This window comes from Salvia splendens, chromosome 13 (genome assembly GCF_004379255.2).
Source record: "Salvia splendens isolate huo1 chromosome 13, SspV2, whole genome shotgun sequence".
Classification (NCBI taxonomy): Eukaryota; Viridiplantae; Streptophyta; class Magnoliopsida; order Lamiales; family Lamiaceae; genus Salvia; species Salvia splendens.
In genome coordinates, this window is record NC_056044.1 from 30,811,463 (window position 1) to 30,824,197 (window position 12,735).

The window sequence follows — 12,735 nt, forward strand, 5'->3', positions numbered from 1 at the left end:
GGCTGCAACCGCCGATGCTCCAGTTCCCGCTCCCGTTCCCGTACCATATGAGCCACCTCCACCCCCACCAACTCGTTGTGACAGCTTTTGGCCCAACTCAATATGGCCGATAGGTCCACTATGACCCCCTCGCAACTTCGATCGCACGAGGCCATGATATTGGGCCTCCAAAGACAATTGGGGGTAGTGCCGCCGGATGAGTAGTCGTCCACGGGGTATTTTTAGCTTTTATTTATTTTATTTTTAGGATTTTAATTATGTCTTTTGTTTATTTGTAATTTGTAATATTTATCGTGGTTTTTTAATGAATTTTAATATTATGGAAATGTTTTTGTTTAATTGAATTTTAAATTGAATTGTGCTCGTTCTTGCAGAAGAGCACATCTGCGGGTGTTGTGCTTTTGTCAGAGAGCAGGCAGGAATAGTGGCGCCGGGCCCACAACCATTCTTTCTATCTCCTAGATTTTTCCTTATGAGCATTAAAGAGTAAAGTAGTTAATTCAGTTGTGAATTGAATTGGTAATAGTATATTCCAAATGTGGTTGGTGGTCTGGATAGATACTAGACGTATTGATCAAGCTTATCTTAGATTCTTATAGTATACAAAAGCATATTTGTCTTTAGCTAAATCGTGTTGCATTAAATGCGTTTTAAGTTAAACTTGCTAATAATTACTATTTTCTAATCTGCCACCACCCCTCCTTTCGCCGGAAAGATTCCTCCATTACAAGAACAACTAAAGCCACCTTTTTCCCCTTCCATCAACAATGGAACCCTAGCCACCACTTCCCTCCCGTGAACCATTCACATTACTTTACAATGGGCTGAAATCTGGCTCTGTTTATGTTCGAATCAGGAGCTGAGAAGACATGGCATTACCCTCGATGGAGCAACGCCAGTTTACTCTAGCGGAGATCCGGTCCGCCACCGGAGATTTCAGCCCGGAGAATCGCATCGGAGAAGGCGGCTTCGGAGAAGTCTTCAAAGCCGCCATCGGCGACGGCACAAAGCTGGCGGCGGTGAAGCGCCTGAAGCGGCCGGCAATCAACGAGAGACTGGCCAGGCAGGGGTTCGCAAGGGAGATCGAAGCGCTCACTCAACTCCGCCATCGTCATATCGTCTCTCTCATTGGCTGCTGCAGTGAGCAGGGCGAGATGATTCTGGTTTATGAGTACATTGCCAATGGAACCCTAGAAGACCACCTTCATGGAAAGGCCAAAGACAGGCACTCGCTGACGTGGACCGAACTCCTCAGTATCTGCATTGGAGCGTGTCGCGGTTTGGATTATCTTCACAGTTCCTGCCCCGGCAACTCAATCATACATGGTGATGTGAAGAGCTCGAACATCCTTCTAGATGAAAATTTAGTAGCTAAGGTTTCTGATTTTGGGTCGGCCAAGCAGATTAATGCGGATGTATCCGAGAGTAACAGTATCACGGCTGAGATGTACTCGCGCGGCTATCTTGATCCCCTTGCTGCTGCCACGGGGAGGTTTACTATGGCTAGTGACGTATATTCATTTGGTGTGGTGATGTTGGAAGTAGTGAGTGAGAGAAGAGCTGATATCCGGCCTCAGAATGACGACCTACTGTCCGTTTGGGCTGTCAAAAAATTTCGTAAGGGAAGAGGTAGTGAGCTTGTAGCTTCGTCTTTGAGTGGAGAAATCTCAAAACAATGCTGCAGTTGTTTTTTAGGGATCGTTGAAAGATGCTTGCATAGAGAAGCAGAGAAGAGGCCGACAATTACTGAGGTTTTGGCCCTGCTTATAACAGCCCTCGGGTTACAGCAGGAGAGGCCAGACCCAACGCGTTGGTTTTGGCAATCGAAAGTATCTCCAAAGGAAGTTATATCATCCGGTAAAAGGGTTCTCTTCCATTTATATGCATAGCAACAGAGACATTTAATGTTGTTAATAGCTTTCCTTATTTTCATATCGCAGATTTAGCACAAGACAATGTGATTCGAGAAGATGAATTAGAGCACCTCCCTGCCATTCCGCTTGCTGAATTTCAGGACATAACTGGTGGTTTTAGTTCTAAGTTCTTGATTGCTAAGAGATCTGCTGGAGTAAGTTTATTCCGTGGGGTCCTCAAAACCGGACAGGATGCTGCGATTAAAAGGTTCAAGAAGAAGTTGTCAGACCAAGAATTTCTAGCACAGGTTGGGTTGCTTTATTATATCTGTTGATGTCTCTACAGAGTCGACAACTTTGGGAATATCTGAGTTTCTTTAAGACTACTATATGTTTTGGTAGGTATCGAAAATATCTCGCCTGCAGCATGAGAATGTGGTTCAGCCCCTTGGTTACTGCGTGAATGGCGATCAGCAGCTCTTAGCTTTCGAGTTTGCTCCATACGGATCCCTACATGACATTTTTCACGGTTTGCTCCTCCTTCTTGATGACAATACTCTAGCTTTATATGTTGGCATACTTATACATGTTTTTTATGCAATAGGCAAAAAAGTGGAGTCAAGTACCGTTGTTCCGTGGGTACAAAGAATCAAGATTGCGGTTGGGGCTGCAAAAGGACTGGAGTACATTCATGAGAACGGACTAATTCATCATAGCATCAAATCTAGCAATATTTTACTTTTCGAAGATGGAAATGCTAAGATAAGTGATGTTAGTCTGTCAATTCCATGCCCTTGTAAGCCGGCTCGTGGTCATAAACGTTATCCTGAACAAGCTCCCTGTGGTTGTTGTTATCATCCCCCAGAGTATGTTCTTTTCTAGATGAGGAGAAATATTAGTCTGAATATTTGTACTAATTGCTCTTATCTCTGTTGCTAGATGTGTATTGACTAATCGAACTCAAGAAGGCGATGTGTACAGCTTTGGTGTGGTTCTCCTTGAAATCTTGACAGGTCAGAAAGCCACACAGCCACTGGTACAACAGTTCCTTGCAATATTGGTATGCGGTTTTCCTCAAAGTTTGAGATACAAATAGGGTGTTGGTGCACGGTTAATTTAACTTACATTTGATATGCTGTGATTCAAAAAAATGCTGTAGCACGAGGCAACTGAAACACCAATGCAAAGAGAAGAAGACATAAAGAAGGTTGTGGATGATAGACTTGGATTTGGAAGAAAATGCTCTGCCAGTGCAGTTGTAATGGTAAACACCGTTATTTTCACTGAGATATAAATATATCGTTGGGTGATGCTAGCCATTGCCATTGGATTCACGATTGTGATGATTTGTTCAAAACAGATGGCTGAAGTTGCTTTGTCGTGCCTTGCAAAGGAAGCTGATTCTCGCCCTGACATGAGCACTGTTTTAATTCGTCTCGAGAGGGCTTCATGGGAAACACATATTTATGTACAAAAACATGAACAGCAGTAATCTCAGGCTAATGTTACCAAATTATCTCCTCATATTCCAGCCTTGCGAGGTAAGCAAATATTGCTTATCGACGTCACGGAGAGGTTTCTTACCTACTAACATTTGATATTATTACCAGATGGAACCTGCCAACTGCCAAGCCAAGGAGGAGGAGATTCTCCTACACGTTTTGTTTAGATAAATGATGTGTGTTGCCTTGTTTGTATAGCTGGCTTTGGGTTATTGTCTGTTTGTTGTGTAATTATGTTGACATTCAACTTCTAGTAATTTTCAGTGACTTTGGTTAGTGAAAGATAGTAAGTGGAGTATTTACTACGTGGGCTATTTCTAGAATAGGTACTGCATCATTTGGAACTATGTCTATGTTTGAAACATAATCAAATGTATAGAGATAAGGCAGTGTATGCTCTAACATTATGCAAAGTAGTATCTGAAATATGAATGGACTCATTTTCATTTATTTTTTATTTGAATAATAGATCTTCAGTAGTTTTACATGACAAGCAGTATAGATTTATTTTTGATGAGGATGGAGGCGAATAGGAAGTCCATGAGCCGGTGCAGGCGAATTATGATTGAACAACATTTTCTCAGAAGGAAAGACCTTATCAAATCTGAAGGTGGTCACCAAGTTGTGGATGAACACCAATATTACAAGCTTAGCATAGCCTCTCCCGGGACACATTCTTGCTCCTCCTCCGAACGGGACGAATGTGTAAGGCTTCGGCCCACTCCCCTCAAACCGCGATGGATCAAACTTGTCTGGCTCTGGAAAGTAGTCTGGATTATAGTGCGAGGAATGAGGCGTCCACATTATCTGCATGCTCAGTAATATTAACTTGTAAAATGAAGAAAGAAACATGAAAACTTAATTACAAATATATAGTGTGGTGTAGAGTATATATACTATATACCTTCCATCCTTTAGGAATGGTGAAACCTGCAAAACTGAATTCAGTTATTGTTTCTCTAAATGTTCCGAGTGTAGGAGGCGTTATCCTGAAGGATTCGAGCACGACGTTCCAAGTGTACTTCATCTTCTCTACATCCCTCTCCGTCAGCAACTCATCACCGCCTTTCGATGTTGCAATCTCCATTTGCTCTAGGGAAATTAAAACACACAGAATCGTGAATATTTCTTAAAACCAACCCGAGGGAGCATAGATAGATGTACTAGTTATGCACACCTTTGAAAACCAAGTCGTAAATGTGAGGAAGCTGGGAAAGATAGTGAGTGACAATAACGATTGCAGATGAAACTTCATAGAGGGCAGCAACAAGCAAACCAGCAAGAATGTTAGCAACCTTGGTATGACTCATAGAGGCCAGCAGCATCTTGGACATGACGTCACCTCGTCCCTCGCTCGTCACCTCCAGCTCCTTCCTGCGCTCCTCCACGATCCTCAGCAGCTCTGCGCGCACCACCCTGCCACCCTTCAACGCGCGGTTGAAGTCCGTCCCAGGAAGGTTTACCGGCAGGGAGACAAGCCCATCAGTCATGAGAGAGAAGGGCCCCAGCAACTTGTCCAGCCGCTCTGGATCCACCACGTCCATGAACAACCTGCAGGCCAGCTCGAAGGTGTATTTCTTCGTGGCGGGGCCCGCCTTCACCACCGAGTTACGCATCCAGCCGTGGCGGAGATGCTCACGCGCCAGCTTGTCCATCACGGGGACGTACTGCCTCAGGGCCTCCGCCTTGAGGACGTCGTGCTGGAAGTTGTGGAACGTGGCCTCCGGCTCCTGATGCTTCACGTGGTTGAAGTCCGGGAAGATCACCTTGCTCAGTGACACAGGAAACCAGGGCGAAAAGAGCTTCTTCTCGTTCATTAATATGAACTTGTTGCCGCCTGCGCCACATAACACAACCAGTTTCTCTCCGAACAACGATGTTTTGAAAGCGTCTCCCGAATATTTCTGCATCCGCTCTTTAACTAATCTCTGATGCCCTAACAGGGCGAACTCCACATTTTCTCCGAGGATCGGCCAACCCACGGAGCCCGGAGGCAGACGGCCGCACCCCTTTCTGCAAATCAACGACAACAGATAAAGACACAGAGGAACAAGGACAGCAACAAAATAAGGCATCAAGGTCTCCATGCTTGTTTTGTTTCTGAGCTATACCACTATTTACAGGTTTTATAAACCAAATAACCAATCAACTCTTTTTTTTATACACATATTTCTCACTTTATTTTTTAAGTTAGTTTGATGCGTGTTTGAAAATAATTTCAATTTGTTTTATAAGTGAATCAATCACATGTCTAAATATTTAAATTGGGAAACTATCCTATACCTGCTAAATAGTTACTACATCATAACGAAAACGACTCAACAGTATTTTAAATTCCCAATATTAGCGATGGCAGCAATCAATAACATTTTATAATAATCAATCTTGCTAATCTATTGGTTGGGTGTTTTGGGTTGGCGAGGTGTGATTTTGAAATCCAACAGTACTAACATTATTCGTTACAATCAGAGGGTTTAAGTTTTTGTTTTTATTTATTAAAAAAATTATTAAGATAGTGAAAGAAACGAAAGAGAACTAATATTTTGTTTATCCCTATTTTTTTATTGGTTTGACTATGTCGGAATATTAAAAATTGAGTCAGTAAATTTGCATTTATTTTAATACGGACAGTTCAACTGTCCGACATATGACACAGTTTAATATTTTGTTTAGAGTGATACTAAATGGTATCAGCCATAATCTTTAAATATTAGTATTAAACTTTTGTGCAATTTAATGTTTAATAGTTGAAATTTATGCATCTAGAGAGTAACAATTTTTTAAAGACTAATCTATCCTCAAATATTAAATAGTTATATAGTAGAATATGAAGTATTTACTTATGTAGTAGTAGAATATAGGGTATTTAACCATACACTTTAGTTACGTAATTTAATTATTTTGATCAATTTTAACTATTCTAATCTTTAATTATTATAAAATTATTTAGTAATCAACATGCACTTATTTGTAATCAAACACGTACATATTTTGATTATTCAAAACGAGGTAATAAAAATTATTCAGATTATTTAATAGTATGTACTGAATAATTAAATTTGAATCATAATAAAATATATTCTTAATATTTCAATTTTATTATTAGTGATTATTTATGTTTAAATTCACTTGTTTAATAAAATAATTTAATTGTACTATATATTATTTACTCTATATGGGAGCCGAAATATTTACTCTATATACTTTATTAGTGATTATTTACTTTATATACTTTATTTTAATATATTTAGCTATTAATATATCTTTATTATTTAAAAATCTTTTGTCCCGTGCATAGCACGGGTGGTAAAACTAGTACTACATGTAAATATAACAGTGTATTAATATAAAAGCAATTCAAATAGTTATACTATAGATTAATTTACTGTTAATTTATAGTGAAATTGATACTATAATAATAATAACAATAATAATAATAATAATAATAATAATAATAATAATAATAATAATAATTTGTCAAAATAATTCAAATTTAATTATTTACTATATTTTAAAATTTATAATTAATTTTAAACATAATATATATACATTTAACCTTGGTGTTACTATATCACAGACTACTCACTAATAAGGAAATGTAATTCCAGATAGTCATCACAGCCTACTCACTAATTTCTCCCTCTTTATTTCTAAATATGCTATACCATAATACGTTATGGTACATAAAATTACTCCCTATGTCCCAGATAATTTGTCCCCATTTTTCATTTTGATCCGTCCCACATAATATGTCTCATTTCACTTTTTTTTACCATTTTTGGTAGTGGACCTCATATTCCACTAACTCATTCATACTCAGGTTTTATTATAAAACTAATATATAAAAGTATGACTCACATTCCACTAACTTTTTCAACTCATTTTTCATTACATTTCTTAAAACTCGTGCCCGGTCAAAGTGTCCCAAATTATCTTGGAGGAGGGAGTAATAATTAAATCTAAAATATATAAAAATCCTTGATCTCACAAGATTTTATCAATAATTTATATAAAATTAATTAATATAATGAAATTTACTTATTAATATCTATACATAGTATCATTTATTTAAAAAAATTACACAACATGAAAAATAAAATCGATAAAGACATCTTCAACTATTTATACCAAACTTCGAATCCATTTTTGAGTATATGTCACACCAAAAAGGATTTTTACTTCAACCATTTACATCATTTTTGAGTATATGTCTCAAAAATATTTTGCAGTAGCTCCATATATATATAATGGTGTTCCGTAGAAAAACAAAAATGAGTTTGAGTTTGCAGTATGTTTGGAGAAATTTTTACATAAAAATGAGATTTGGTATATGATTGGAGATGGTCTAGGGTCAAAAACCATGATAAACATAAGTTATAATTTTATAAGCTCAAAAACCATAAGTATCTAAATTGATATATGAACAAATTTTAAAATATTTTGAATATAAATAATATGATTAATAATTTCATAAGTGTGAGACATTTTATTTATAAATATTATTAGGTGTGATACAATAAACTTCTACTACAGAATTGAAAGGAAGTCTTATTGTTACCGTAAACAAATTCTCAATTTAAGTACTATTCACTCCACTGTAGACTGTACTATAGTTTTTATATTGATTAGTTATACACACCGCACACGTAACACCTGTATAAATAATATAATTAATATAGTATCTTACTCAATGCAGATATTATAATATACATATTTAAAATAATTGATAATGCTGAAATATAATATTATAACTTAATTTATAAGTTCTTTGTTTTTAAACGGTATGATGAAAGTGTCTAAATATACATCAATTAGGCTAAACTAAAGATTAAGTTAAAATTAATTTTTATGCCTCCAACTCCACTTCCCAGACGCCATTTCCCATAATCAGTTAGATAATTTAATAGTACATTAATTTTATTGAGAAAAGGGTCATTTTGTAAAAGCACACAAGACATTAAAGAGAGTTATTAATTTATTATTAATTTCTTATGTATATTGATCATTAGATCCTATTATGGCCGCCATAATATGACCGCACTTAGACCATCCACAACGGGTCTCGCCGGCGTCTCGCGTCTCGTCTCAGCGAGACGAGACCCCGGCGAGACGCGTTGCAGCCTCCATCTCGTCCCGTCTCGTCGCACGTCTCGCCTCGGCGAGCCACGAGACGAGCTGTCTCGCCACGCGCCTAGGCGACGTGGCGCAGCCCGGCGTCGTGCGTGACGCCCACTCGCCGGCCCGCGAGTGGGCGTCGTCACGTGCTGACGCAATAAATATTTTTTTTTAAAAAAAATTCGAATTTAAATAAAAAAAAAAAAAATTGTAACGGTATTATTACCGTTTTTTTGTTTTTGTTTTTTATATTTTTTTTGTTTTTTATTAAATTTTTTACTCTATAAATACTCCTAAACTCATCCTCATTTACACACAACTACACATCTATTCTTCCTATCATCTAAATTTTCTCTCAAATTTTCGCTGAAATTTTCATAACCCAACTCAAGATGTCCGGCGACGGCGAGGGCAACTATGGCGGCTCCGGCTCCGATTGGGTTTTTAAAAAAAATTATAAATTAAATTGAATGAATAGTAATTAAGAGACGGTATAGAGACGGTTAAGAGACGGAGCGTTGCAGGTTCCGTCTCTTAGTTAAGAGATGGAGGAAAAAAGGACAATGGGGCCCTCAAATAGTGCTCAAATAGTAGTTAAGAGACGGTTTAAGAGACGGTATAGAGACAGCGTTGTGGATGGCCTTACCCTTTTGTTTATCCCTATTTTTTATTTATGGTTTGACTATGTCGGAATATTAAAAATTGAGTCAGTAAATTTGCATTTATTTTAATATGAACAGTTCAACTGTCCGACATATGACGACAGTTTAATCTTTTGTTTATCCCTATTTTTTATTTATGGTTTGACTATGTCAGAATATTAAAAATTGAGTCAGTAAATTTGCATTTATTTTAATATGGACAGTTCAACTGTCCGACATATGACAACAGTTTAATATTTTGTTTATCCCTATTTTTTATTTATGGTTTGACTATGTCAGAATATTAAAAATTGAGTCAGTAAATTTGCATTTATTTTAGAGTGATGCTAAATGGCCATAATGTGGTCAGTAATAAAAAGTTAATTTAGTCCATTTACATGTATAAAAAAATTAGAATTACCGATATAAACTTATATGTGTGTGAATGGACTTGTGAGTTGATACTTATCTTTGAATTCCATTACGTAAAACACATTAATATCACGAATTACTGTATACGTTGAGCAACAATCAAGAAATGACAGTAGTAATAAGTTGAGCAAAAACTACGAAAGAGCAACACTAACATGTTGATCAACATATAATGAAGATGATATAAAAGTAAAATCAAGTAGTATTAAACCAAAAATTTGAAAAAAAAATAATTTTTTTTGTTATTTAATTAATTTATGGCTGGCCATAATGTGGCCGCATAGCATTATTCTTTATTTTAATATGGGCAGTTCAACTGTCCCTCTATATATATACATGTGAATGCTGCTCTCTTCGTCCCAAAAGAATATAAACTTTGAGTTTGACACAAATTTTAATACAAAATTGATAAAGTAAAGAGAGATAGAAAGAAAAAAATGTTTCCAAAATTGGAGAATGCATATTTTTATGAGACGAACTAAAAGGAAAGAGTGCATAGTCTTATGGGACGAAATGTGTATAAAATTCAATGAAAATATTACTCACTCTATTCCCTCATAATTGAGTCATTTTTTTCATTTTGGGGAGTTTTCTCATAGTTAAGTCATTTCCAAATATAGTACTTTTTTACTTTCTCTTACTTTACTCTCTCTTACTTTATTCTTTATACTTTATTCACTTTTTACTTTATTCTTTCTTACTTTTTTTTATCTCTATTACTTTTTTTATCTCAATTACTTTTTTATCTATTTATTTAACACATTCAACATCACTTTCTTAAACTCCGTATTGAAAAATTTTACCTCAACTATGAAGAAACGGAGAGAGTAATATTTATAACTAGAAATTAAAATTAAAAAATACTAACCAGACTATGATTGATTATGAACTAAAAATTTAATGGAGTGCTGGTTTCTTAAACAATTAATAAACTCTAGTTGAATTTAAATATCATACTACTCCCTCCGTTCCACGTTAACAGAGTCGTATATTTTTTTTGGACATTCCAACATAATAGAGTCGTTTATATATTTGACAAAAAATAATACACTCCCTCTCTTATGGACGTAATCAAATGTAAACTTTATACATTGTACAAACCCCAAACTATAATCTGAACCGTTAGAGAATGTCAACAGATGATAAAATAATATCAATAGAAAATATCAACACAGTGTCAACAGTTGACACTGTGTTGATACCAAAATCTTGAAATTTTATATTGTGTTGACACTGTGTTTAAAACTTTGGAGTTTGTACAACACATAGAGTTTGCATTTTATTTTATCATTACCACCCCTCTCATACTTTATCTTCTCTCTTACTTTATTACTCTCTCTTCATCTCTTTTACTTTACTATTGTTTTCTCTCCACTTCACTTATTAAATACTACATTCGTCCTAAAAAATAGACAAACTTTTTAAATGAAACAAATATTATGCAATTGGTTAAGTATGAGAAATATGGAAAAAGTAGGAGAGAGAAAGAGAAAAAAGTAGTGAAAATAGTGTTAGTGGATTGTGGAGTCCACGTTATAAATGATGTATAAGATTATTATTTGTTGAAAACTTTTCATGTTTAGACTTTGTCTAATTTTGGGGGCGACCGACAACCCAAAATGATAAAAACTAATCTGTGTTTGAGGATAGAGGGACTATGTATTTCTTAATCTCTGTGCCGAAAAGAGATTCCTCTATTAACATGGAACAAAATGAGTATTGCATTTGATTTTATGTTTATGATGATTTGTGTTGTTAAACAGAGTTGCTCAATTTTGCCATAAATATAAATCTGAATTTTGTCCACAAATGAGTGAAGAAGTTGTACGAGATGAGTGATGTACAAGGTCCCAAGCTGCTATTTAACTTTGAATTTCGTTCAGTCATGCGTGAAAAAGTAGTTAAAGATCTCGATCTGTGCCAAGAGCTGAAATCAACTGAGAGCATCTCCAATGGCGGACATCCGGTCGGACATCCGCGACGGGCGACCGGGACGTCCGCCATTGTGGCGTGGAAGGTAGGATACGGACGTCCCGTAAGGACGTCGGATGTCCTCGGACGTGCGGGCGACGGGCGGCCGGACGTCCGCCATTGTGGGGTGGGTCGGACGTCCGCCATTGTGGTGTGGGTCGGACGTCCGGGTCGGACGTCCGGTATTAATTTTTTTTAAAACTCTATATATACGGCTCGTTGCACTTCATTTCATTCACACCACTTGTGTTAACAAGTTTCTCTCTTCTTTTTCTACAAATTTCATTTCTACTTAATGAAGAACGACAGAACCTCCCCCGGCACGAGTCGCTGACTCCGACGTTTCCCGCCGAACTGGAGGGAAACTCTAGCGGAAATGCGACAATGCTTCCGGCAATGTCGGGGATGGGTGGAATGGGTAGGATGGGTGGTATGGGTGGGGTGGGTGGTGGTATGATGTCCCCTTACTTCGGTATATATAATTGGATGGGTGGGATGGGTGGTATGATGCCCAGAGTAGCGGTGATGAGGGGCATGACCTCAAATATGATGGGGATGGGGATGGGGGGCATGACCTCATTCGAGATTATGGCGCCGAGATTAGCGGCGGGGATGACGGGGGTGGCACGTGCGACGGCGAGGGCGGCACGGACGACGAGGAGTGAGCCGAGTCAAAAATTTTATTATGTAATTTTTTCTTTTTTATTATGTAATTTTTTCTTTTTTTTATGTAATTTTTTTAATGAAGCATTTGCAATTTTCCCGTATTCAGTGTCAAAATTATAATTCCGTTACGTATATTTGTGAATTTGTGATTTTTTTTATTGCGGGAAGTCCTAGTAGGAAGGGCGATGGGAAGAGCGGATTGTGAAGGGGATGTCCTAGTGACGTGGCAGTGGGATGGGAAGTCCTAGTGACGTGGCAGGAGGTGTTTTTGGGAAGTCCTAGTGGATGTCCGAGTGGGACATCCGCCCACTAGAGATGCCCTGAGATTGTATCTTATTATGCAAGGAAGCAGGGGAGCTGAAGATAGACGCGCGCCAGCTGAAATGAAACAAATTACTTCATGCTTATTTCATTTCATTGGATTTTATTTCCTTACAATGTCACTCAAACTTTAAAATTATTTCAGACCAAATATTGTCGTCCAAAGATGGTTAAAGTTGTACAAGATCTTGAGTTTTGCCTTCGCGAAACCAAATCACAACACTCACACAGCTG

General features: G+C 37.2%; 2 protein-coding genes across 2 annotated transcripts; one reads left to right on the forward strand and one right to left on the reverse strand.

Annotated features, from left to right (window-relative positions):
• The first annotated feature begins 666 nt into the window (after nt 1-666).
• On the forward strand, nt 667-3,805 carry LOC121761064 (receptor-like protein kinase ANXUR1). The gene is made up of 8 exons (XM_042156652.1): nt 667-1,857; nt 1,941-2,161; nt 2,256-2,382; nt 2,458-2,719; nt 2,793-2,913; nt 3,013-3,117; nt 3,214-3,394; nt 3,464-3,805. Exons 1-7 carry the CDS (start codon nt 870-872, stop codon nt 3,343-3,345), a joined length of 1,956 nt encoding a protein of 651 aa, XP_042012586.1. The 5' UTR covers nt 667-869; the 3' UTR covers nt 3,346-3,394; nt 3,464-3,805.
• On the reverse strand, nt 3,777-5,534 carry LOC121761066 (beta-amyrin 6-beta-monooxygenase-like). Its single transcript, XM_042156653.1, has 3 exons — nt 4,533-5,534; nt 4,260-4,447; nt 3,777-4,162 (listed from the first exon to the last, which is right to left on the reverse strand). Exons 1-3 carry the CDS (start codon nt 5,440-5,442, stop codon nt 3,860-3,862), a joined length of 1,401 nt encoding a protein of 466 aa, XP_042012587.1. The 5' UTR covers nt 5,443-5,534; the 3' UTR covers nt 3,777-3,859.
• Nucleotides 5,535-12,735: the final 7,201 nt, after the last annotated feature.